We start from the raw sequence: 26,800 nt of genomic DNA, 5'->3' as shown, positions 1-26,800 counted from the left end.
GGCCTTCGTGACTTCCGGCCCATCTGGCCTGAAGACGGGAGGTCCCGAAGCGCCCGCTGGCCCTGCCAGTCTGGGCTGTCCCGAGCCTCCCGCAGGGCACCTGCCTTCCCTGATCGGCCAGAGGGCGTCGCGCAGGTCAGCTGAAACGGTCTCGGGAAGTGAGAGCAGGTGTGAGGCGAGGCAGAGCGTCCTCAGGGCTTGGAAGATGGTGTAGGGGCATTAGGGGGCAGAGGAGGGTGGGTGGAAGCATCGATGTCGCCTAGAGCTCCTCAGAAATGCAGAGTCTGGGGCCCCACCCCAGACCGTGCATTTTCCCAGGCACCTCACTGGACTAGAGCGTCCCTGGGGGTCCTGTGGCACAGGTGGACAGCCAGGCTCTCTCCTGGGGATGACTGGCCCCCAGGGGCACTGGGCACCCTCTGGAGACATTTTTGGTTGTTCTATCTGCTGGGGTGGGGGTGGGGGTTGAGGACCTGGCTTTGAAGCCCGGGGTGGCCCCACAACAAAGATCTGGCTCCAAGTGTGCAGGATGTGGAGCCCTGGACACTGACAAGAGGGTGTAGAGGCTCTGCTGTGAGCCCCCCAACTCTTGGCCTAGGTCTTGGCCCTTCCTGTCCCCGCACCAGGCCCCCTCAAAGCCACACAGAAAGGCCAGATGTCAATGAGTCACTTACAGTTTATTTTTGCCTGAAAGTTTTTCACATCTCTGAACACAGCTACGTGACAGTAGTATTAACCATCAGGAAAAGCAACAGTGCGAAGGGAAAAGGTGGCATGTCTCGGCTCTTCTTCTTTTTTTTTTCTTTTTAGATTTTTTATTTTTTTGCTTCTGCTTCTTCCTGCACCAGAGTGCTGTAAAGTATGGGACCAGAGGGGAGCGAATAAAACCAAACAACAGAAAACAACAACAACAAAAACAAAACACGAGACAGAACACATTCACACGCACGCACGAAATCAAACCTGGCACAGAAAATGAATTAAGACTGAAACCCAATTTCTTTTTTTTTTCCTTTTTTAAAAAAATGAGGGCATAGTTGGGGGGGCTAATAAAGTCTACCTAGCAAAGTATAAAACGACAAAAGCATGGTTTCCATTGAATAAGATTAAATATATATAAAACAATTACATTGACTGGGGGTTAGGTCTGGAGGTGCTGAAAGAGGGGAGTATTTGTGCTAAACCAACAGAAGACGGGGCTTGGGGGAGAGGGGACCCCAAGTAAACCATGAGGGCTGTTCTGTACAGTGAGGGCTTGTTTATAAAAGAAACGGAGGTGGGTATGTCTTTGGGGGGGCAGGTGGAGGGGCAGAGAAGGGCGGGAGGGAGTCTGCGTTGCAGTGGTCACATTCATGGGGTGGGGTGGGCAGTCAGGCCAGTGGAGGAGATGTCTCTCTTCTCCCAAGAGACCATGCAGAAAGGCGGGCATGCATGAGGGACCACGGGAGGCACAGGACGGCGGGGAGGCCACGGGTGGCAGAGTCTCAGTCGGGAGGGGGACGGCAGAGGCCACCAGAGACAGGAGTGCTCGGGGGGAGGGGGTGGGGGCAGCTCTCTTACGGGACGGACGGGGGGACAGGTTAGCACCCCACCCCTCCAGATTCGTAAAAGGGGGCCGAGAGGACGATGGGGCCTTAGAGGAGCAAGACGACAATGTGGGGACCCCACTTCTCCTCCCCCAGTCTGACCCCCACCCTGTGAGGAAACTGGAGACTTCTGGAATCAAAATGCACGGTGGCGGGGTGGGCAGGGGGACGGACAGACGGACGGACAAGAGAGCATTAGCAGACAGAATCCGTTACAAAAAAAGCAATTAAATTTCCAAGGAGGTTCTTTTTTTTTTTCTTTTCCGTCTGTTTGTTTCCTTTAAAAAAATAACAAGAATACTACCACTACCAGCTGACTGGTTTGTACAGTACTACACGCCAGGGGCGGCCAGCGGGCAGGCGGGTGGGCGGGCGGGCGGGTCAAAGACTTCATAAATAACAGGCAGGTCCCAGACCTGCAATTTGTCAACATTTCTTAAATAGGCGCGTTATTTAAATCTTATGTACAACAAGAATCACTTTGCATAGCAATGGCGAGAACACAGGATGGGTGGGGTGACGGGACTGGGTCTTGTCCGACGGCGATGGTGGGGCGAGTTCTCGAGTTCTCGGCGGGCCTCGGAGGAGGACAGCATCCTTCCTCGGCCTCTGGGCCCAGTGGGGTCGCGTGATGTGGGGTCGGACTTGACTGTTCCCACACAGCATTGAACACAAAGGCAAAGAAAATCCACAAAGGGTCCCCCTTCCCCAAGCCCCCACCCCCACCCTCTCCCCCACCCACTGCCACTCTCCGGTTGCTACGAAGTCCGTTTTAGATCAGGTCAAGGTTTCCGATTATGAAGCTACAAGAATCAGGCGGGGGCTGGGCGTGCTTACGGACCCCCCCTCCCCACCCCTCCCCCCTCCGCCCTCTGCCCCCAGAAAGACTCCCCCATCTATCTCACAGCCAGGACGGGGGTGGGACCCCGAGACCCGCTGCTCTACGGCTATTAGTCAGGAGTTGTGAGTTGTGGTTGCAAACTGCTTCCTGCCGACGGGAGCTTCACCAGGCTTCCGTGTAGCGGACGTCCACCTCCTTCAGGTTGGGCAGCTTGGCCTGGGGGAGCAAGAAGGATCCGGTCCCTTCCAGAACCTGGTGGCGTGGAGCTCCACCTGTACACCAGTGACTACCGTTCCCACTGAGCCCTCCCCACTTTGTCACTGTCTGGGGCTCCGAAGCCCAGAACTGGGGGACCTTGGGGAGAACCCAGCAGGTGGGATGTGGCCAGCCCCAGGATAGCAGGTGACAGCTGCTGGGGAGTCCACGTCCACAGCCCAGAGGGGCTTCAAATCACTAGCTCTGGGGGTGGGAAGCCTGGGGTGTGCGCCCTCCGCTGTCACTTGCAGGCTACGTGCCCGTGGGCAGAGTCTGGGCCTCTAGAGCGGAATTCCTCCTCTGTGGAGGGACTCCAGGTCCAGTTGTGGCTCACAGGATGGGACGAGGGACTAAACCCAGAGCGCCCTGTGTGAGACCACGCTGCGTGCTCAGCACACAGAGTGTTCTCACTTGTCTATGATAATGTGCCCTCAAGGCTGCCAGGAGTTGGGCGAGGAGAATGGAGGAGGATCCCTGAGTTGCAGGTTCCTGGGGGTCGGCAGAAAGCCTTCACACCCAGGCTCTCCGACGGGATGTGTCACTAGACTATACAGTCCCACCTGCAGCTCCTCAGGGCGGCTTCCTGCTCCCCACCCCTGCCGCCCAGCCGTACTCCTGCTCTGCCTTCTTTTATAAACAGCTGACTTTTTTTTTTTTTTTTGCAAGCCTTTGCTGTACAGAGAGGCTGCTGGTCTCCTGCCTTTACATCCTGTCTCCCCAGCTTCCTGCACACTGGCCTGCCCGGCAGGCTCACTTCTAACTCCTCCTTTCTGTGTAGGCTCCTTCAGCCCAATGGTGGGCCGAGCAGGTGGTCCCCTCCCTGCTGGCCCCCAAGCCCTGACCTCCCTCAGTTTGCTGCGCGTGTCTGTCCACTGAGTCTGAGCTCTCTCCTAGGTAGGGGTAAACTGGCTGCACCTTCTTGCCCCCATTCTCAGCATGGGCCTGGCACACAGTGGGTGCTCTGAAGGCCATCTGGAGGCTTGGCCAGTGAGCGAGCCCTGGGCTGTGGGTCTGACTGAGCTGGGGGGCAGGGGGCCATGCTGGAGGTGGGCTTCCAGGGTGCCCAGGGGCCAGTGCACTCATGGCACTGTGTCTCCTGGCCCAGCCCTTCCTTCCCAGGGCGCTGGGCCTGGGAGTCTCCAGCCCTCATGAGACATGCTTTTTTTTAACAAACAAACGTGTCTGCCTTCTACCATTCAGATTCTCTGTCTTTCCCCAGTTTTAAGTTGCCAGCCAAGCACAGCAGGCGGGTCCCAACTCTCGCCCATGTGACAGTTCCAGTCCTACAACCCTACTCTGTGGCACTACCCCCGCTTGTACTCTCCCTCAGAAACCCCGTTCTCCACCTAACAGCCAGAACAAGCCTTTAGCATAATCCACTGCCCTTCTCGGAGCCTCGGCAAGCTTTCTACTGAACTCAGATGAAAATCCAGGGTCCTGCCGCGACCTGTAAGGGCTGATGCCGTCTGGCCCCAATCTGTTCTCTTGTTCTCTAGTCACATCTGCTGCAGAGCCAGTGCATGCTGACCCTTCTCTGCCTCAGGACCTTTGCACGTGCAAAGGCAGGAAGGAGTGGGGGAAGGGATTACCTTCAGGTCTTCGTAGGTGTCCGCCGAGAGCTTGGTGCTGTTCATGTTTAAGCTGCAGAGACTCTTCATGGCTGTATGGGAACAGACAGACAGTCATCAGGTCAGTGAGACCCCGCCAGGGGCACCTGTACCCCAGTGTCCCCAGGGCTTGCTGCCCACTGCGGACCGGCCCAAAGGGACCCCGCTGTGACCATGTGAGGGGGTGGGCTGCGCCTCGCTCATGTTTCCTGTCCTCAACGACATCAGCTCCAGGAGGGCAGGGAGATTCACCCGCCTTGCTCCTGGCCCGGAGGAGGTACTCGGTGAGCACGCGGTGCCCCGTGTGCCGTGGGAACGGAGAAAGGACTGAGGGACGGGCGTGTGGACTCACAGCTGAGGGCCAGCAGGCCGGCGTCGGTGACGGGCGTCTCGCACAGGTTGAGCACCTGGAGCATCGTGAGGTGTTCCGACAGGAGCCGCAGGCCGGCGTCTCCGAACTGCGGGAGAGACGCCCTCAGTCTGGGGCCGCCTGGGGCGGGGGCAGCGGCCCAGGAAGGGGACGGGGCCTGGCCCAGGCCCGAGGCCCATGGCCTGGACGCTTCTGGACACAGGCTGCCCTCAGTCATTTCGGAGACTCCACTTCCCTGACCTGGGTTCACACCAGGCCGGGTCTGCTGGGGCCATGGCCCCGACAAGGGCCCTGCTCCCCCACCAGAGTTGGTGTTGCCATCTGTCAAGGGAGGCTGTGAACCCAGCGACTTGCGGCTCTGAGTGGGAGCCGAGAGGTCCTTCCCCGAGCAGGACGGGGGGCAGCTGGGGGCCCCGGCTGTGAGCTGGTGTCGGTGGGCCTGCACCTCACAGAGACCACATGTGCTGGTGAGTAAGTGCTTAAGAGCCAGACTGGTGTGGGCAGGACAGAGGGCGCCGTGTGCCCTGCATTCATCATCACCCAGAGGAGACCCACAGGCCACCTGCAACTCCCCAGGCGGGGGCCTGAGACCCACGTCAGCTCCCCCAGGCTCTGCCTGGCATGTCCCTTCCCTGCTCTGGGCCTCGGCAGCTCCAACTGTGAGACAGGCCGCTGGGCTTCACGGGGGCCTAGCCCTCCTCTGGTCTGGGACCCTGGGGGGCGCGGGTGCTGGGCTGCAGAGGGGCGTGGGAATCAAGCGGCTGGACCCACGGGTCCTGGGCAGAAAGCTGGCCATGGAGGATGGTGCAGGGCAGGCCTGGGACAGGGGTGCAGGGTGGGCACGGAGGAGGGCGCAGTGGACAGCGGGCAGGCCATGCGTACCTGAGTGGACCACAGGTTTAGCTGCTTGAGAGAAGGCAGTTTGATGAGGTGCTCAGCGCAGGCACTGGTTACATTGGTGAAGGCCAAACTGAGGTTCTCCAGGTTTCCGAAGGAGCCAGAGCTCAGCAAACGAGCCAAGTCAGCGTCCTGCAGGTGGGTGAATGGGCAGGCGGGGTCTCAGGGGAGGCCTGGGGCCTCCCCACCACCACCTCCCCATGAAGAGCTCTAACTGGGGGGACAGCATGGCCCAGTGGGTTGTCCAGGAGGGCGGGGCTGCCTCCACGTCTCTGTGGGTGGCAGCTGTCTGGCTGGAGAAAGCCTTGGGAGCGCAGAGTCGCACCGAGTCACCACCGGGGGTTCCTAGGCCACGCCCCTCCCACAGTGTGCCTGTGCCTGTGCGTCTGACCCTCTTTCTTTCCCAGGCTTGTGCCCATTCCCTGCCTGCAAACACTCAGGTCCCCTCAACACTAAGGCCTGTGGGGATCAGCGAGTATGTGAGTGTTAGATTCCGAGGTCGCTGAGGGTCCCTTCCATCTTTGTGATAGAATCCTTGAGTGTTAGCTGCCAACTGGTTGCCCTGTATTAAGGCTAACATCCTAGCTAGATGGGGCCATGTACTAAACCCGGACAATGGTATATAAGCAGATGTGTCCATTGGAACGTCCAGGAAGGTCCATAAAGGGAAGAGGGGTGTTATTTGCCTCTTGCTCATGGCTTGAACGGAAATGAGATGGCTGGAGCTTCAGCAGCTCTTTTGGATTGTGAAGTGGAAGCTACGTGCCAAGGACAGGGGGGCAGTAGGAGGAAAGAACTAAGATCCCTGAAGACCTTATAAAATGGAGAAGGAAAGAGGCACCGACTTGATAAGCTTAGTGTCAAGATAAAATGAATTATTAGCACAGAATCTGGCACACGAATGCACAACGTATGTGAGCTATTATTGTCATCATTATGAATAACTTGTAACATGTTAACAATAATCTTTATCACCTTTGGTTTCCTGCAACACAGTTCTAGCCTAGAAAAGCTGGCTTGTCAAGTACAGCTGAGTCCCTGTTCCCCTCTCCCCATCACCTCCAAGAGAGGTTGTCTGCTGCTCCCCCCCAGGGAGGACTAGCCCACCTTCTTCCCTCCACCCAGCCCCCAGGAGGAAACCAACTCACTGTGGACTTGGAGGGCAGTGTTAGCCTGGTGGGCCCGCCTTTCCTTTGCTGCAAAGAGAAGCCAGCTGGTTAGGACCCACTTTTCCCTGAGCGTCCCCCTGGACCCCCACCTCCAGCGAACACCTCTCAGGGCACCAGCGGCAGACAACATGATGGTCTTGGTCTCAGGGCAGACCCCGAGGCCAGGCCCGAGTGCAGGTGGTTTATCAGAGAGGCGATTCCAAGGAACACCAGCAGGAGAGCAGGGAACTGAGACAGTGAAGGCCCCTGAAGGGAGAGGGGGCGGTCAGCCCAGCCGGCCCCTGGGGCTCTGGGACATCAGAGGAGTCGGGGAGGCAGAGGCCCCGGGGCGGGGCGGGGGTCCCGGGCAGAGCCGCGCTCTCACCAGCTCCTTCAGCTCCCGCTGCCGGTCGCACAGCTGCTCGTACATGCGCTTCCCCACGCCCGTGCTCTCCAGGGTCGAGATGATCTGCAGCTGCGTGTCGTTGTTGTCGATGATGTTGTACTCCAGCATCAAGCACAGGATCTGCCGAGACCGGGAGGAGCCTCACCACCGGCTGGGACCCCGGGCAGGGCTGCTCCACCAAGGCTGCGGGGGCCCAACCCTCAGCCCGTCCCGAGAGCCCCGCGCGCCTGCGGAGGGCCGGCGTCAGGGCGCCCTGCGATCGGAGGTCCTGTCCTCCCCCCGCCCTCTGCACGATGCTGGGGGATCACCTGCCCCGGCGCCCCCTCCGTGTCATGGGCACGCCCGGCAGCACCTGGCCAACAGCGCACGCGCGATGTGGCTGGGCCCGGGGGCTGGGGGAGCCCGAGAGACAGACCACCCTCTCTCCCCTCGGCTTTCTGATTGCTTGACGCCCTCCCCGCCAACAGGTGAAGTCTAACTCCTGTCCTTGCCCCGGGTCTAGCCTTGCTGACCCCCTTCTGGTGGCTAGAAAGTGACTCTCCCTGACCCTGAGGCGGAGGCCGGAGGAGACACGTGGCTTCTGCCTGGTCTCTCTGCAGTGGCTCTGGGAGCCCCAGGCTGCTGGGGGCTCTGGGGAACAGAGAGGTGACCGAGTGCCCGGGGCTGGCGAGTGGACAGGTTAGGCCAGGGCTGCAGTGCCGACAGTGGCCTGGGAGCCCCAGCTGCTCCGTCTCCGCGGGCTGAGTCCCCTCAGGACGGCGCTGGACATGCAGAGGAGGCAGCTCCAGGAAGACCCAGCCCGCCCGCCCCCATCCGCCGCCACCCCATGACAGACCACAGTGAGAAGTGGTCAGCGGAGCCCAACCATCTGAAGACCCAGGAGCAAAACAGATGAGCATCACTGCTTGGAGCCCCCCGCTTGGAGGTGGTCTGTTCTGCAGCAAAAGGCAGACAGATCAGAAACCTGCTCAATCCCTGGGACCGACAGATGATCACGAGTTAAATGAACGTGAAATGAACAGACAGTCTGACGAGGGCCTCCTGCCCCGCCAGGCTCAGGAGGGCTGCCTCGTCTGCTGCCATGGCCCAGCTCCTGCAGTAGCTCTGGGCGCCTGGAAGCTCCTGGAAGGTGCTGCTTCAGCAAGGACGAAGGCCTGGGAGAGTCGGCCGCCTGGCCAGGGCGTGGGGCTGGCTCCTCACCTCCACCATGGTCTGGTTCCCCCTTAGTGCCAGGAGCATGCACGGTCCCAGCTTGTTCTCCGCCAGGGAGAGCAGGAACTTTTTGGTCTTGTAACAGGAGCCCATGAGGATGTGCACCTGTGAGGAGACACGGGCCAGGTGAGGGGTGCGACCGCCACGGGCTGCGCCCCGCGGTGCCTGCCTGTGGCCCAGAGACTGAGGCCGGAAGATGCTGACCAGACGCACCCCACACCCTGTCTGGACAGCAGATCTGAACCCGTCACCAGACCCTCCCCGGGGATTCAGAGGACCCCTCTGACATTGGCTCCCACGGGGATGAACCCCGTGGTCACTGCTGCCTGGGGTCAGCCAGTCCTAGAAGGACACGCCCTGCAGGGTCCACTCCTGGGAGGGATGCAGAGTCAGACCGCAGACACAGAAGGGGGCGGGCGGGGGGCCAGGCGGGGGCCAGCGGGGAGTGAGTGAGTGTAGACAGGGGTCAGTTTTAGTTTGAGAAGATGAAGGTCTGTGATGACTGCAGGATGGTGTCAGGGCACTTGTTGCTAACAGACTGGACACGTAGAAAGGGTTCCGGCGGGCGGAAATGAAGACAGCACTGTGAATCAGCCATACTTCAGTAAAACATAAAAAAGCGGTTAAGGTGGCAGGATTCACGGTATGTGGGTTTTACCCGCGCCCTGTACACACACACGAGCCCCCTCTCCCGTTGCCCTCGGGGCTGTGCTGACATCTGACGCCCTGGGTTCTCAGCAGGGTCACGCCTGGCAGGAACTTCTGGAGGCCCGTGCTCAGGGTGCACAGGACCCGGCCACACCCGCGGGGCCGGGGATGTCGTGGAGCCCTGTCTCCCCACCCCCAGTGCCCCCCGAGGCCCCAAAGGCGCCTGCCCCAGAAATCCCAGAACTGGTCAATTCTGCTCTGTCTGGGTTACGTGCGGGACAGCTGTTAAAAAAACTGTGTTTCTTGGGTGGACCTGGAGATTGTCATACTGAGTGAAGTAAGTCAGATGCAGAAAGACAAACATCCTGTGATATTGCGTATATGTGGAATCTAATAAGAAGGAGGGGTACAAATGAACTTACATACAAAACAGGAGTCACCGATGTAGAAAACACACAGTTACTGGCAGGAAAGGGTCGGGGCGGGAGACAAACTGGGATATTGGGATTGACACTGCTGTATATGAAACAGCTAACGAGTGAGGACCTGCTGTCTAGCACAGGGAACTCTATGCTCAGGACTCCGTAATGACCTAGTTGGGCAACGAATCTTAGAAAGAGTGGATGTATGTGTGCATGTGGCTGATGCCCCTCGCTGCACCCTGGAAGCACCATGACGCCGTAAATCACCTGCGCTCGGCACAGGGGTCTGTGCTGCTTCCCAGCGCACCAGGGGGTGGGGCTCAGGGTCAGGGTCCCCAGCCACCTCGCTTGTGCTTCCTGACTTCACAGTGGAGCAGACGCCCGGCCACGGCTGGAAGCGGCAGCCTCATCCAGGGGACGGCGTCCGAGCCACGTGTCTCCATGGCAACGCTGCACCGCCATCCAGGGGCCGCCTGCTTCCTTCCCCACATAGACCCTTTTCCGCTCCATCATTAACAATTCTGGCTCACAAATGCGATCTCTCAGGCTGGGGAGCTGCCAGCTCCCGCTTCTCTCGTTCACAGTCACTGCATTGGGGGGGGAGCACCATGAAACGTTGCCATGGTGACGCTGTGACATCAGAGGAGCCCAGGAGAAGTGAGAGAGAGGTGGTGCTGGCAGGCAAGGCCGGCATTTCCAGGATGCACAGGGCACTCTGAAGGGAGCCTTCAGGCAGCAGGTGAGCGAGCTGTGGTGAGTGAGCGCGTAAGAAAAGGAACCTAAAAATAAGCCCCTTTCCAAGCAAGGATCCAGAGGCAGCGCTGGGGTCTGTCGTCACAGTGCAAACACCACCCTAAGTTCACGGCGGAGGGCATTACAAGCTGCTCACCCCGCTGAACCAGCTGCCCAGCAGAGATGAGAGGAAACACAGCCATCACTAGCGTGCGCTGACAGAGCACCAGGCACCACGCATCTAGTATCACAATCACCAAGGTAATCCCAAGATGCCAGGACTACAATCCCCATTTCACAGACGAGGACACTGAAGCCCAGAGAGGAAAGATACTGGTCCAAGGTCATCAGGCTAGCGCGGGGCAGGGCTGCGACCTTGGCCACGGCTGGCCGAGGCTTGGCCTTCTCACGCTCCAGGACAAGCGTGATTGTGGAGCAGAGCTGTGTCAGGAAGCGGGCTCGGTGAGAGCGCCGGCTGCCTGGAGGAGCGTCTGCCCTGGGGAAGGGGCGTCTGTGCTCCCTCTGCCGCTGGAAGGAGGGCGGCTCCGGACAGTGTGCGCCCGGAGCAGGGAGGCTCGTGGAGGCCAGAGGCCTGTGTGACCTCGGGCACGCCACTGCTCCTATCTGTGCTTGTTGTCAACACAGAAGTAGTTAAGGGAACGGGTTGCCGTGGAGACAAAGAAAGATGGTGCGTGGTCAGGTGAGGTGCTGGCCGCAGTGCACGGGGAAAGGACCGGAAGCCACCAAAAGGATGTACTTATGGGTTTGGTGACCTCTAGAGCCCTCCTCTCCAAGGTGGGCTGCTCATCCCGACCTTGACATCTCGGTGCAAGGATCAGACAAGCAGGTGGACCTGCAACAACTTCTGGGGCCCCTGTACCAGTCAGCGCTCGGTCCCCTGAACCTACACGGCACTGGGGCGCAGAGTGAACCCAGTAGCTTGAGCAGGTAGCGCCTCATCTGTAAAATGTGGCACCTCTGGCTCAGTGCCCACTCGGGTGAGACATGGGAAGGTGACACTCGGGGCTGGTGTCTCCATCACTGCCTTCATCACTAGCATCCTTTCGGCCTGGAAATTTCGGGGCAGGCCCCAGCAGGCACAGGGCAGATCTCACTGCTCAGAAGGGGTGAACCCAGCGCCCACACAGAGCTCCAGTGCCCCGCCCCCCCCCGCCCCACGTACCATGCTGGCAAATAGCTCCCCATCGTCATCGCAGGCCACCCCTCCGGGGCTGTAGAGCTGAAACCAGCCGTCCTTGCCGGCTCGCACACTCAGCAGGCACGAGTGGACCTGCGGCAGAGGAGACACGCTCGGTCAGTCCCGCGCACCCGCGATGACGGGAGCCCAGGACCCACGCACGCCAAACAGCCAAGGCCCGGATGAGCCCCACGCTCATGCTCCAGGAATCTGTTCAACCTGGTTTAGCCCAGACACGCCCAGCCTTCTCCTAATCCAGGGAAGGCCTTTAGGGAAAAACTGATAACCACACATGGGGGAACTCCAGCCATTTGCCACCAGCTCCTAGAGATGGACGGCCTCACCCTGGCTAGTCCAGTCGCCCAGAATGAAGCCAGTCTGGGGCCAAGTCGGGGAAGAGGTGAAGAGACCTTCACAGCGTTCTCCTGTGCCTCTGATGGGGACGCTGCTCTTCCCTCTGTCTGTCGGGGCCTCTGATCACCCCCCGTGTCTCCAAGTCCCCGCTCTCACACTCTGCTCTTTCTGAACCTCCGCCCCATCCCCTCACTACTGGGGTGTCCGCTCCCTGAATTCCTCACCCTCACTTTTGGGGCATCTGTCTCTCCAACCCTGGGGGTCGGCCTCTCCCCTGCTCCACCCTCACGGGCGCCGTCCCCTGGTGTGGATGCTGCCCCACTGACCCCCCTCTCTCTCTCTGGGACCCTGACGCCCTCTTTTAGGAAAAATGGTCTGGGCAGAGCACGGGCAATCTCCATGCCCCCAGCTCTCTCTGTGGCTGTCAGCTCCCTTCCCAGAGTGCCGTGTGTCCGCCTGTGGGCGTGTGCGTGTGTGCAAACACGTGTGGGGAGGAACCCCACACCCACCCTGGCCCCGCTGTAACTGCAGAGAGACAGACAAAGGCCTGTATTCCTCCTCCTCCTCCTCTTCCTCAGCAAAGAGGGAGGCGAGAGCCCCATCACTTCCTTCAGGAGTGAAGGCTGACCTGCTGCCAAGAGCCACTTACTCACAGACAGTCCCCTGATCACAACCCCCCGCACAAGTAAACAGCGTGCAGGGGCGGCCAGGCTCTGATTTCCCCTCCGAACGTCAACTGAGCTACTTCAAAGAAACGAGAGATCCAGAGTACGGGACTCTGTGCAGCAGACCCAGCAAATGATTTATAAGAAAACCGCCACTGGCTCCATCTGGGATGGAGAAGGGGGAAGGGGGGAGGAGGGCGGAGGGATGGGGAGAGGGGAGGCGGCGGGAGAGGGAGGCGAGGCGGGGCGAGCCTGCTGCAGGCCGCGTCCTCGCGGGGCGACCCGGCTGGGAGAGGCCGCTCCCGGTGCTCGGGCTGCGGCTCCGCTCTGGAAAGCAGCTGGCACCGCTTTCATTCATCAACATCAAAGTCAGTCTGGAATGAAGCCTCCCTTTCCGGGAGGACTCAGACTGCCTCCAGCAGGGCACGGCTCAGGTTTAAGAGCGGCGGAGGCCATCCCTGGGACCCGGACGCTCAGAAGCTCTGTCTGCTGCTCGTGCCTGAGGACCACTTTTGGAGTCAGGGTGGGATCATGCTGCTTTAGAACTAGATCCTTCCGGATCCTTCCAGAACAAGGCTTTGCAGCGTGGCCTTGGCCCCACTGAGAATAACCCCCGCCTCCTCTGCCTTCCTCGTCCTCTGGCTCTGCTGGGGATGCCCAGGTCCCCCTCATGTCCCAGACTCCACGTGCGGAGAAGGCGCCTGAGCTCCCCGGGGTGGCCCCTGCAGTCCCTCTCCCCCCTCACCCAGTGTGCGCGCTGCAGGGCTGGGTCCTACACAGGCTCGGGAGCCCGACTCCCAGGGTGCGGCTCCCGTCCCAGCCAGGGCACCCATCCTGTGACCCTGGGCAGGTACCCTTGGTTTTCTCAACTCTGAAAGGAGGGTGATTCTGGTGCAAAATGGGGGTGATAATAACACCTACTCTTAGGGCTGCTATGAGGATTAAATGAGCACACGTGTGTGCCCGATATGGGGTGAGCCCCTCACGAAGGCTGGCAGTTACCCTTACACTGACGTGATGGGAGCATGGCTGGGGTGAGCGCCCAGCCCACTCCAAGTCCCCGTTCACATGCAGGGGCTCTGGGCTGCAAGGCTCTGCTGCCCTTGAAGGTCAGCTGCTGGAGGCAGGGAGCGGCCCCTCGGGGCAGCCCTCAGCCACCGTGTCCGGGAAGATCCCAGCCCAGTGTTGTCCCGGCCCGCTGACCCTCAGAACGGCAGAGAGGATGTGCCGCGACTTCAGATGCGGTTAGGAGCCCTGGTGCTGGCCTGGCCCTAAAGCGAGGCCTGTCTGTGCTCCAAGGAGAAACCACTGCTGGGAAGTACCTCTGGTGAGCCTGCGTTTACAGGAGAATGCTCACATCACGGGCTGGGCTCGGACACGTGGGACAGGGGCTGTGTCTGAGCGAAGGCAGGGGGCCCATGTGAACTGTCGGGATGCCCAAGGGGGTCAGGGAGGCGCCCTGCTGCAGGACAGTGTGCTCGCCAGGGACTGGGCAGCCTCACCTCTTGTCGAGGGTCTTCGGCGAACCTCTGAATCACATACTTCAGTTCCCTGAAAGAGACGGCGTAGGGACAGTCATGCCTGGGGTCCTGGCTAGGGTGGACCAGCATGGGGGCGCTGAGGATGGGGTGGGGTGCCGGCTGAGCTGGCAGGATCAGGAGATGCCCAGATGGGCCTGGATGGACACGAGTCTCGGGAGAACTTCTAGGGGCACCATCCTCACCTCCCCGGACACAAGTGCGGAGGACGGGCCAAAAGGGTGGCTGGTCACTGGGGGATGCCCGCAGGACAGGGGACATGTGTCCCGGAAGGGGGTAATGGGTGTTGCCCGAATACTCACTTGGTGAACTTCTCGTGAGCGAGAGCTCTGGAACAGAAACAAGGGGAAGACTGCAGTGAGTGGGGCGCTCACGACGACAGCACGGTAACCCACAGGCCTGCCTCTGGGGATGGCAGGCCTGGTTCCAGGAGCAAACAGGAAGTTGAGCGGGCAACACGGATATCGTGTCCCGACTCAACACCACGTGGGTCAGAACAGGAACAGGCTGAGCCCCTGGGGCCCACTCCGGTGGAGAGGAGCGGCGCTCAGCGGGGTGCACGTGCGTGTGTCTGCACGTGGGCACCAGGGACCCAGGTGTGTCTGTTAATCGCTCCACCATTAAGGCACGGCCGCGCTAATTACTGGCTCGCATCGGAGCGGCGGTCGGGGACCGTTCCCGGGGCAGCGTTGCATCATGGCTCACTGTCGGGTGCGTCCCCCGGGCCGTGGGGCCAGGGCTACAGCCAATGACGCCACTGCCCTCGGGAGTCGGATTTCTCCAGTCTCACATCCTGGGGGCTCCAGGGACCAGCCAGGCCGGCAAATGGGGCAATTACTGAGGGTAATGTCCCCTTGGAGGGCCGCATTTCATAAACACGGGCTCGTTAATCGGCTCTGCAGAGAGCTCGCGGTGGCCTCCTGGGCCCACTGCTTCACATCTATCAAAACAGAGGCCTGCAGGCATTTCAGGGCCTGGTGATGGAGACAGAGCCTTCCCCTCGGGCCATCATCCACCAGACAGCTTTCTCCCTCTTTTCCCCGAGATAAATTCGATACTGGGATGAGCACCGTTCAGAAAAACTGAAGGGTCCATTCCTGGCTCAGCTCACTGTGGAGCGAGATCACCGTTATGGGGATAACAAGGGAGGGCTCAGCGTCTGGCTGTACCCCAGACGGAGTGGTCCCACCTGCGTTATCTTCACTCTGGTCCTTGGAGACAGGAGGGGCAGGCACCCAACTCCATCTGATGCTCCATAAGCATCTGCTAACTTGACCACCTGAAGGCCAGTGCAGAGAGCTTTGTATTCGTGGCCCAGCAAAGCCATCCAACCATGCAATGAGGTGGTGCCCCCATTTCTCAGGGTGGGGAGGTGAACATTCCCAGGGGCCCCACGGCCGAGGACCAACACTTCCACCTCCCTCTGTCATCTGTGGCGTCCCCAGATGCGTCCCACGACCTGACCAGTCCCCTGCTAAGGCCAGGGTAGACGATGGAGGTTGTTCTCTTAGGCCAAAGGTTTCCAGGGGTGTGTGGGGGACTTACTCTTTGGGGAATGGAATGGGTTGAAGCAGGCTGGCCAGAGACGGTCTCCAGTCATCATAGTCCGACCTGGAAAGAGAAGGGGTGACGGTCAGGTGTGCTCTGGACCCAGGGAGGTTAACGGTGCCTCATCACAGAGGGTTAGAGACGGGGTGAGAGTCAGGCAGGGACCACACGGCCCCGACTCTTCTCGGTCACCTTGGCTCCCAGGGACCCCGAGGGACAAGCGCCTGTTATCTGCAACGTGGTGGCGGAGCCTGTCAAGCCTGTCCAGAGACTTGACCGCAGCCACTGAACGGGCCAGTCACCCAGCTCCCGGACTCCACCTCCCAGCTGCTGCAGCCAGCTCCCAGACCACCATTCAGCTGTGGGCTGAAACGTGCCCCTGCAGATTCACACGCTGAAGGCCTAACGCCGAGACCCCAGATGGTAGCTTTACGGAGGTGGGGCCTTCAAAGACATGATCAAGGTAAAACTGAGCTCACTGGGGTGGGTGCTAATTCAATCCGACCAGTGTCCCCATAAGCAGAGATCGGGACACAGACCCACAAAGAGGGGTGACCACCTCCCAGCCGAGCAGAGAGGCCTCAGACAAAACCAACAGTAGCCACACAGAGATTCCAGAGTGCCAGCCCCCCCCCGCCGGAAATGAGAGAAAATGCACTTTCGTTGTTTCTAGGCCTCTGGTTCTCTGTGAGAGCCTGGCCTAGGCAGAGGCTGGCCCCAGGACTCCGTTGTGTATAGAATTCGATGGTTTTCTGTTTTGGGGTGTTTTTTTTTTTTTTTTGGATGCACCCTGCAGTTTGTGGGATCTTACTTCCCCAGCCAGGAGTTGAACCTGGGCCTCTAGCAGGGGTAGCATAGACCCTAGCCATGGGAATTCCCAGAATTCAGTTTCTCAATCTTTCCCGGAGTTGGGCCTTCCTGTTCCCCGCCCCAAGGAGCTTTCTCAGCACTTTCCCCTGACTGCGCTCTCAGCATACAGTATCTGTCTACATGCCGCGTGTCTGCCTGTACTTCATTCCCAAAAAAGGAGGAAGATCTTTTCACCCAGCACAATTTAGATAACCCCCAGGTCGGAAGTGCTCCCAGCCCCCTTCCTCCACATAAAGCGGCGATAACGCAGCAGCCTTTGGAGTCCAGCGCACACCCTGGAGTGTGCCGAGGAAAAACGCAAGCCCTGGACACACAGGAAAGGATTCCCAGAAAGGCCTGTGGACCTGAGATAAGTCCTCGGAGTGGGCCCAGCTGGGCTCTCTGAGTCCCCAGGACAGGCTCCTGAGAACGGGAGGATCATACTTGCCCCCCAGGTGAGGAAGTGAGGCCCGGGATGCCTCCCAGCCTGGCCGAGATCAGGCGGCTGGGAGGCTGGGAGCAAGGATACCCAGCCAGGTCCTTAGACTGCAGTGCCTGAGGCTGGGTATCCGCTGCCCAGGGCGGGGGGCTGGGCTCAGGGAGCCCCCGTCAGGACATGGAAACCCCTGACCTCAGACCTGCCGTCGCCGATTTTGGTAGGTGCCTCGTCTCCCTCTGAACCCCTCCCCCAGCCCCCACCTGTCACTGACGCACTCATGGTTTCCAGAGAAATTTAAGAATAACTGGTGCAAATGCTGTAGACAGTGCCCATCACAAGCCAGAGGCTATTCCAGGCACATGTGTGGATCGGACCTGCGTTCCTCCAGGGTACCCGGTGAGCTCCCCATTCTACAGCCAAAGACTGAGTCTTGGTGAGCACAGGCCCCAGGTCACACAGTCACCCGGAAGCCTGGCTCCTGAGTCTGTGCTCTGGCCCACTGTTCGCATCTGCAGAGGCAGGCCCATTCTCGTTCTCAAAAAGGGGCACATACTAGTTTTTCTTGTGCTTTAAGATAATAAAAAACACTCAGTGTGGAAATGCTGCTAAATACAGAAAATTCTAAGCAATGTTTAAATTCTCCATAATCAGAGTGGACACGGACTTGGGCAAGCTCCAAGAGATAGTGAGGACAGGGAGGGTGGGCATGCTGCAGTCCATGGGGTCGCGAAGAGTCAGACACGACCAGGCGGCTGAACCACCACCACAAACCAGAGTAGGTGTCAGAGGCCCAGAGCCGGGGCTGCGCGGGGAGCGTGTGTGCCTGCCGGGCTCCCGGTAGGACCTGCCTGGCCCGGGCTTGCTTCTGAACGGAAGGGGACGTCCACAACACTGCTCGGTGAGCAGCGTGCGTCACCTGGCGCCCAGTGGGCAGCTGGGCTGGGGTCTGGGTGGAAGCGGGTGCCCAGCCCAGCATGGCAGCTCAGGCAGGACCAGGAGGAGGACGGGGGCGAAGGACAAGGGGGAGGGCAGACAGACTTCCTGGCCGCGGCCCTGCTCAGCTCCGAGTCTGTGGCTGGCTCCTGGACCTGCCCCAAACGCCCAGTGTGACCAGTCTGGAGGGTCTAGTGGCAGTGTTGGGCCGAGGCCGGGCGCATGGAGCCCGGGGGGCTGGCCAGGCCCACGGGATGGGGGTAGGACCCCCGTGGTCAGCAGAGTGCCTGTCACGAGCACCCTGAGAACAGGGCCGGCCTGGGGGGTGCAGGGAGAGCTGCCGGCCGGGCTGGGAGGAGCCTGAGCCCAGCCCCGGGAAGCACAGGACAGCCAGGCCTCCCCGGGCTCAGGGAGGAAGGCGAGAGTGGACCAGGGGCCCTTCGGCATCCTCATGGCCTCTGATGTGCCCTGCGGGCCAAACAGCACACACTGACTCCCCTAACCCATTTACAGAGGTGGGACAGGTCCAGAGAGGCCAGGACACCTGCGGAAGATCACAGAGCTGACGAGGAAGAAGCTGCACTTGAATGAGGCCCTCTGAGCAGGAGACCCAGGCCTCCAGCCCCGCGCCACTCCACGAGGGGTTCAGCGCCTACGTGACCGAGGACTTCTTTTCGCGGGCGTGGGGAGGTGGTGGGTGGGTAACACCACGGTCAAACTGGGCCGGTGAGGGGGGGGATACAGGAAATGAGGGCGGGGTGGCTCTGAGGATGTGGGGCGACCGCCCTGACCTGGCAGGAGACAGTGCACTTCGGCAGATCTGCGACCCAGCTTGACAGGTGCTACGAAACTGGGGCTCTGCGCTGCTCCCTGGACAAGGTGCTTGGGAAGACACCTCAGAAGCCGGGTCCCCAGCACACGGGTCTGGGTCAGGCAGGCCTGGTCCTAACGGTGGCCTGCACGCAGCGTCTGACCCGAACCCTGGTCTCACGCAGCCACACCCTGGAGGGTGGCTCCCTGGGGTGGGGTGGGAGGGGGTTCTCAAAGGGATTCCGAGGGGGGTGGTGAACTAGGGCAGAGCGAGGCCTGGAGGACCAGTGGGAGGTCCATGGCCTTCCTGGAGGCAGGGCACCTGGGGCGAGGCAGACCAGGGTGCCAGGAGGGTGTGTCGGGGGGCTCGCCCTGCCCTGCTCCTGCCGTCACATGCACAAGTATCTGCTCCCTCAACAGGCCGACCAGCTGACCTGGGGATTAAAATCCAAGGTGAGAAACGAGTGGCCATTATCCCTGTGCCTGGCGACCTGGGCAAAGCCCCGTTCTCGGCCCCGTCATCCCACCAGGGACCTTTCCAGGCTGCGGGCGGATCCACTGGCCTTGGGTGCACCAGGGAGCGTCTGGACTCTACAGAGCGGCCACGAGCCCCAGGAATTTGTATCTGCAAGGTTCCAAACAGATGGGTCCACCTACTCGAACATGTATACTGTGCATACCCGTAAAGATGTGAATTTTTGCTGCTCTGCCGGCAACATCTAAAACCCTCTCCAGAAGCCCACGTGCAGAGATGCTGACTGTGGGGACCGGGTACCCGTCCTTGCCACAAGCCCGCAGGCGCCAAGTGCTGTGGCCAACACGAGGCACGCAGGAATTCACTGAATTCTCAAGGCAGCCCTGGGGGCCGGAACACACTGACCAGGAGGACCATCCTTAGTTCACAACTGGGAAACCGAGGCTCAGAGAGGCAGACTCGCAGTCCTAAAGCGTATAGTGAGTTGGATATAGGGGAGGAAGTTTGGACCCCATGCGGACTGATGTGAAACCAAGGAGGAGGTCCTTCCACCCCTGCCCCCTGGGGAACCCAGCTCCCTATCCTGAGTCCCACTGGGAGGATAGTGGCTGGTGGAGGGTGAGCTGGTAGTGCTCGAGTCTGGGGCCCGGGGACCCTCGTGAGGACAGAGGATGCTGGCTGGGCTCCAGTCCACTGCACCCCAGAGCCACATCAGACTGTGGATTCATCCTGGCCCCTCGCCTCTTACAGCCCCCCTCTCCATCTCAGCCTGCTGGAGGCTTTCTCAGTCATTCCTATCTGCCAGGGTCTCCAGTCTCCCCACTTCCTCGCACCAAACCCTTGGCGTTTCCCCTCGGCAGAGCTGTACCGTCCAACATGTCTGGCCAAGCAAGTTCTTCACCAAGGAGGTCTGTCCTGGGCCATGTCCCAGCGCCTGCCTTCTACATTCTAGTCACCAGTATGTTTCTCGGTCACTAGAACAACCCCAAATCCGTCTGCATTTTCCCTAAGGGCCCCAGAGGGGTGAGGCATCTTCCAGCTGAACCCCAGCCCATTGAGGCCTCTTTCAAAATCCAGGTGTTTGCAAAAGTAACAAGGAGGTAGACAGATTCGAGCTGATGAGAAAATGGCCAACGTGCCCATCTAGCCCTCGTGACGGCAGCTTTTCTCTTCCTGGACAGAAGGGTGTCCCTCGGCTTGCCGCCACGCTTGTGCCTAGAGATTCCCACGTTCTAACCCACTGGGCGATGCCATTGCTTTCAGCACTTGGCACTACTTAGACTCAGAGGCTTCGCGCAAAGGGGCCCCGGCATTTAGCACAGAACCCGGCCGCTCTGGGCGTGCAGTCAGTGTTTGATGAAAGAATGCATAGAGAGATGGATACATAGATGTGTGAACTGCACGTGCCCAGCAGGTTAAGAGCTGGACTCCAGATGACTAGAGGCCAAAGCTGGTCTGTCTGACTCCCAAGTCCATGTTCCCAAGTCCCACTGTCCCACCCAGCCTGGGTCTCACACCACGGTGATTTCAGTGTCAGCCCTGACCTGTGCTGGGAGCAATTCTTTGCAAGAGTCTCCAGGGAGCTGGTTGTGGCACATGTTCCTTTCTGAAGGTGTCAGACTCTCACGGTTTGCAGGCCCTCCAGTGGGCAGGCCACTAACCAGGACCCTCGCCCACTCTCAGGATAGAGAGGTGCCTGCACCTTGTGGCTGCAGTCTGCCAGGCTGGGCCCTGGCTCTGAGCAGGGCTTCTCTGGACCCAACAATGTGCTGACAAGACCCCTCAATTTCACACGAGAGCCTCTGTCCTTCCATTGTCTACACATGACTCTCATCTAGGGAGCCGTCCTACTGACCACAGCGGTCTACTTTCACCAAGTCCTGAATTCTCCCCTCTGAGGAAAACACCCACTTTATGGATGAGAAAACCGAGGCCCCGAGAACACAGCAGACTAAGTCCTATGGCCGCACTTCCTCAATTCTCAGATGCACGTTTCCTGCAAACTGAGCCTGCACTGAATCCCCCCAACTTTTTTTCTCCTCCCAAAGTGCTGTTATTAAATAGATCATGTGTCTCAGTCCCAACAGTACCTTAAAATAGAGGAAATACAGTTGTTGTTGTTACTGAAAGTACAGTAACCCCCACCTGCCCAGTATTTATGCCTGGGGGGTACTTGCTTTGTGCTGTACCCATGCCTTGAGAAGACCTGTGCCTTCTCTGCTTGGAGGCAGCTATGACTCAGAGAGGGCGGGTAACCAGCCCGCGGTCACAAGCTGACACGGACATCCCCAGCCCCCGAGCCCAACAGCCTGGCTCTGAATCTGTGCTTTTTCCAACGGATCATACTTTGGAGTGCCCTGAGCTGCTGGGGTTTGCGGATTTGACAGGCGTGACGCCCTCTGGGGGGCCAGTGGCTCAAGCAGGCGGCAGTCAGCGGAGGAGAGCAGCCAGGAGGAGTAACCGCGCCCGACGGTGCTCTGAGCTCCCCCATGGTGACAAGGGCTTCGGGAGGTGTGCACCCTGCTTCGCGGAGACCCCCGGGCTCGGCGGGAGGGGCTGCTCCGAGCAGTGGTCAGGAACACTGCCCAGCGGGCCCACCGACCCCCACCCACGACCTGGCAGCTGGGCGGCGCGGGCAGGCAGGAGGTCTGGAAGCAGATTAGGAAGAACAGAGTCTTCATTCATGAATGTGTTTACAAAGAAGGAAAAAAAAAATGAGTGTCAACTGCATGATGAAACTCAAACCCTTAGCGCTTAATGAGAAATGTGAGTCAGGGCCTGGGCCACCGCAAGGCCCGGGAGCTCCAGGTGTTTGCAGAAAACAGTCGGACTCAGGGGTCTGGGGAGGAGACCAGGGCCCGGCCGGAGGAGGAGATGGGACCGCGGCCGGTCTGTCCCTCGGAGGGCTGACTGCCACCCCAGGAGGAAGTGGGCAGTTCTTCAGCCTCAAACTGAGATGCGTTCTGGGGGATGCTCTCTGGGCAGAATCTGGGATTTGCTTTGGGTGGGAGCATTGCTAAATGGACATGCACTCTGGGCTGGCCTTGGCTGCCAGAACCATGAGCCAGGCTGGGCTGAGTCCTGGGAGACACCTGCCTCCTCTCTGGGGCCAAAGCAAGGGCTGAGGAAGAGTCTGAGGGGGCTGCATCCAGTCGCCTCCAAGCACGAGAAGCCACTGCTTACCATGTATGCATATGTGCACACACAGGTATACATGTATGTGCACAGGCATGCGTGTGCACGTGTGTATCTGCGCGCACAGGTGTGTGTGTGTGCCTGTGCATGCATGCATGTGCTCACCCTCACAGACACCACGGGGCTCAGGGAGGGGCACCCACGGCCCGGAGCACCCAGCTCAGAAGCACCACCCAGAGCAGACGGTCTCCTGGCTCCTGCCCAGGGCTCCTCGCATGAGCCAGGCATGCGGACCCTCAACTGCACGGCACGCTGCTCCCTGCCCACCAGATGAGGCTACGGGACACAACACCACGTCCACACCACGCACATGAAGCACGAGTGGATCACACAACACAGTCACATGCTGGCTCACGGGCACATCTGCACACATACAGAAAACCACACTCCAGCTCTTGTGCACAAGTGTTCACACCCACACATGAGCACTCAAGAGCTACACATGCACAGAAGCAGCACAAGCACCCAGACACTTGTGTACATGCACCTGAAACACACCTATCGGCCCCTTAGAGACATCCACCTCCAGCCCAGATCCAGCTCGTCTATGCAGACAGTCACACACACACGGAGGCAGCCACTCACACGCTGTCATGCCCTCATACATCCAAAGGCACTCACACACACACGAGGACAATCACAAACTCAGAATGAGCCCACACTTTACACACGCAGAGGTGTCCACACACTCACAGACACACTCGGCTACTGCATGCTGCAGCACACCCTGGGCAGGAGTGTGCACTCACACATTCTCAGACTCCCGGACACACGTGTGGACATCCTGCTTGTGCCTACGCCTGATACACGTGTCCAGGCCCTCAGACAAACACACACACACAGAGCCAGGCCTGTACTCCCAACACCCCCACAAACCTGTGCCCTCACGCCCTACATCTGCATCCTGTGCACCCACACTCATGCATGTGCACGCTCAGCTCCCCCCAGCTGCGAGCCCCTGTCCCGCACAGGCGCCCGGCCGGCAGGGTCACTCACAGCAGCTTGAGGATCTCCACGTAGCAGCCGAGTGTGCGGTCGGCCTGCGGGCCCAGCTCGATGCTCATGGTGCTGCAGGCAGGGCTGACCATGAGGCAGTCGATGAGGTTGGGCTCGTTGTCGTCGCCCGCGCTGGCCGTCAGCGCCGGCTTGGCAGTGCTGGCGGGCTCCACCTCCACGTGGATCTCGCTGGAGGCCACGACCACCGACTTGAGCCGCGCCTCGGACAGCGTGGCTTCCTGAGACACCAGGTCCGGGCTGGGGTGCAGAAGGCGCAGAGGTAAGGTGGGCTTCCGGTCGCAGGGCTGCTGGCAGCCGTTCCGGATCTCCTTCAGGCTGGGGGAGTTGTCACGGCTGCGGGAGAGGCGGGGAGGGCCGTGAGTGCAGCCCCGGGGGGTCCTGGACGTCACAGGCGGGGCTGCACCCACTCAGTGCCCCCGGCGACCCCCGATCGGGTGCTGGCCGGCTCCCACCCACCAGCGAGCACACAGGACCGCTCAAGGCCTGCAGACACGGAGAGGTGGAGATGGCATCCGAACCGGGCTGCCTGTCGCTAAGGCGCGTGCCGGCATCCCCACACGGAGCAGGCGGTTGACACACGATTGTGAATAAGTGAATGCTGATCTCTCTACTGACCCGCTAGGCCCTCGACGTGCACCTCCACAGAGACGCCTTCTGGACACACCTTGGAGACCTCCTAGTGATCTGGCTTCCAGTTGCTTCCAGTGGTCTGTTCCCTCCGGCTGAGGCCATAAGGTCCCCGGGACAAGCCCCGAGCCCCACCACTGCCGCCCCATCCCTGCCGGCTGAGAAAGCTCAGCTTCTGCTGTCCACCGGGCAACCCTCTTCCAAGGGACCCCAAACCTCAGATTCTGGTCCCCTGCGGTCCGCAGGTTGCTCCTGTCTGCAGCACCCCACCACTCTTGGCTAAGTCCCCAGAACAGCCTCTCCACTGCCTAGAGAGGAATGACGGGTGTGCAGAGGGTTAATGGGTGTCAGCTGCATAAAGGGCGCTGTGGCATCACTGAGGTCACACGTCAGTGGGAAATGCCGGGCCTCTTTATGGCAGGACCTGTCAGAGAGTCGTCGGGGTAAAACGCCCCCTCCCTGGGTGCTTCCAAATGCTGCGAGGTGGCGCTTCAGAATGAAGGGAACTCCAGCAGTGGGCGTCCTTTGCTGGTGCCCCTAGGCTGGCACCGCGCCGAGCGCTTTCACATTCTCAGATATCTCTGAAGAGAAGGAATTACTCTCCACGTTACAGATGAGAAAAGATGCTACCAGAGGTCAAATGACTACCCAGATGACACAGCTTGTTAGTGGTGGTGGTGCGGGGCTCGGATGTGAAACCAGGTTGCTGTCTGCACTTCTAAGACCCAGGATGAGCCCATGCAGGTCCTCCTCCTCCAAGAAGTCTTCCCTGATTTCCTCCACCTGCCGTTCTCACCCTTCCTGCCCCTGAACCAGAGCTCTCCACCATTGGCTGGACACCAGTGTCCCTTGGGGCACTTCTAAACATCCTGAGGTCCCATTAGGTTGGAATCTCTGGGGTGGAGTCCGGACACCAGTAAGGTTTGGGGCTCCCTGTGTGTGCTGTCAAGGTTGAGGCTGCTGCTCTCAGGGACTCAGAGCACAATGATGTGACCACAAACAGCTGCTCGTCCCAACCCTCCCTAAATGGGCCACACGCATGCGGCTATGTGTCCAAAGAGACGTGCACGCTCCCTGTGCATGTGGGCCAGGCGTAGAATGCACACCCACCGCGTTGGGAGGGCCTAAATGGTCTAGCACATGCCACGAGCCGGGTCTGAGCAGAGCCCACCAAGGATGTTTGATAAATACACTCTAAGCTTTGCTGCGGAAAAAAACAAAACCCTTGAGCTGAAGTCCAAGAATTCTATGGCTCATGGAAAACTGTGTGTGGTCCGGTGGGGGAGGCGTGCTAGCTGACTCCAGGGGCTCAGAGCCGACTTGCTACCCAAAGGCTCAGCTCCATCCCCTCCGCCTCTGCTGGGATTTAGGAGTGGATTTTCAAGGCTGTTTGGCTCAGACTGGGTGATTTTCCAGCGAGCTACGCTAACCTGGGTCAGCTTGTCTGTTCTTTTGTGTATGAGGACATCGTGTACCCACTGAGAGCACCGCGGATGAGCCCGGGGGACGGTGTGGGGCTTTATCTTCCAGGGACTGACCAGCAGGGTGGGTGGACCTGAGCCCAGGAAAGGTCTCGCAGCCCACGACATGACTTCCTGGAGGCGCTTACGGTTGCTCTCAGAACCTACACTACTTTGGGCTCCAACGCTGGGCTGTCTTGAGTGGGGAGTTGGAGCCACCCGTGTGGGCTGGGGAGGATACCAGGGCCCGCTTTACCCTCCCCAGGCCTCCACCCTGGGCACCGAATTGCAACCACAGCCTAATGGTATCCCCAAGGTCACACCTGGCTTCTGCAGCAGTGGCCAGAGGGGACTCCAGAGGGGATTCTGGAAACAGACATTAAGTCCTTTGTCTACTTAAAACCCATAGGTGACTACAATGCCCTTAGAAGAAAACCTCTAGGGCAGGCACAGCCTTGCGACTCAAAGAGTGGTCCCCGACCAGCGGCATCAGTGGTCCTGGGGGTCTGTAGGCAAGCGGGCCTGGGAGGAGGACCCCGGGAGCAGCTCGGCGTGGGCGGTGGGGGACGCTCAGCAGCGCAGTCCCTCCGTGGCCCGGCCTTCGTCTCTGACTTGGTCTTCCACCTCTATGCCTCTGTCTGCTCCAGTCACACTCAGTTTCCCTCTCTACCTTCCCTGCAGGGGCCTTTCACCTGAAGCAGATCCCCCATGGAGCTTGCCAAGAAGGCAGACTCCCGGGCCCGGCCCAGAGACGTGGCGTCCAGGAGTCTGCATTTGAAATAAGCCATGCAGGGCACTGTGAAGCAGGCACTTAAGGACCACCGACAGAGGACAAGTGACCACTGGCCGGCCCACCTGCCCCGCCAGGCCTGGGCGCCTGCCAGTCCCCCTGCCTGGGTCCTCCTGTCCAGCCTCCAGCCCTGCTGACAGCCAGGACGTGTCAGTTTAAGCATCACCGCTCCGCAGAACCCCTTCCTCTCTTTCCCCTAGAGCAGGGGTTCTCAGCTCTGGCCACACACGCCATTTGCCTAAAGTGTTAAAAAAAAAAAAAAAAAAAACCAAAACACCAAACAGAACCTGATGCCAGGGGCATTCCAATTAAATCAGAGTTGCAGTGGGTGGGGCCCAGGTACCCTTTCTTCTTTTTCTTTTTAAAGATATAACCAGTGGGACGTCGGTAAATACCTAACAACCAATTCTGCAGAATAGAAGCCCTGAGGGGTAGTGCCTACTGATTTTCTTGGAGTAAACAGTCCTACCATGACCGGATTTAACGGCCAATGTGCCATCCCTGACTGTGGGCTCCAGCATACCCCTGGGGTGACTTCAGTCCAGGTGAGTCCACAGATCTCAGGCGCAGTGCTCTGTGACTGTCACAAGTTCCCTGGTGTAACAGCCACCAGACCAGGCTTCCTCCATACCTGACATTTGCTCCCAGACAGTTCAGGTAATTCCTGGGGGGGTGGGGGTGGGGGGCTGCCCCATGCATGGCAGTTGAGTTCAGCAGCATCCCTGACCTCTACCCACTCTTCCAGCAGCACCCCTCCTTCTGCAACCCAAGATGTCTC

The 26,800-nt window shown here is 59.8% G+C and overlaps 1 protein-coding gene across 3 annotated transcripts in view; it reads right to left on the bottom strand.

Annotated features, from left to right (window-relative positions):
- Positions 1-658: 658 nt before the first annotated feature.
- The window catches only part of CMIP (c-Maf inducing protein), a 203,473-nt gene continuing 177,331 nt past the window's right edge, over positions 659-26,800 (bottom strand). For all 3 annotated transcript variants that reach the window (XM_061138137.1, XM_061138144.1, XM_061138148.1), the window contains 12 exons: positions 23,125-23,478; positions 15,425-15,490; positions 14,182-14,208; positions 13,844-13,892; positions 11,308-11,415; positions 8,311-8,427; positions 7,090-7,230; positions 6,705-6,752; positions 5,542-5,688; positions 4,642-4,747; positions 4,272-4,342; positions 659-2,643 (listed from right to left, as the gene is read on the bottom strand). In XM_061138137.1, coding sequence (XP_060994120.1) covers positions 2,590-2,643; positions 4,272-4,342; positions 4,642-4,747; positions 5,542-5,688; positions 6,705-6,752; positions 7,090-7,230; positions 8,311-8,427; positions 11,308-11,415; positions 13,844-13,892; positions 14,182-14,208; positions 15,425-15,490; positions 23,125-23,478 — 1,288 coding nt within the window. In that variant the 3' untranslated portion in view covers positions 659-2,589. The remainder of the gene's footprint in view (positions 2,644-4,271; positions 4,343-4,641; positions 4,748-5,541; positions 5,689-6,704; positions 6,753-7,089; positions 7,231-8,310; positions 8,428-11,307; positions 11,416-13,843; positions 13,893-14,181; positions 14,209-15,424; positions 15,491-23,124; positions 23,479-26,800) is intronic.

Source organism: Dama dama, chromosome 4 (assembly GCF_033118175.1).
Source record: "Dama dama isolate Ldn47 chromosome 4, ASM3311817v1, whole genome shotgun sequence".
Taxonomy (NCBI): domain Eukaryota; kingdom Metazoa; phylum Chordata; class Mammalia; order Artiodactyla; family Cervidae; genus Dama; species Dama dama.
This window is presented reverse-complemented; position numbering and strand designations above follow the sequence as displayed.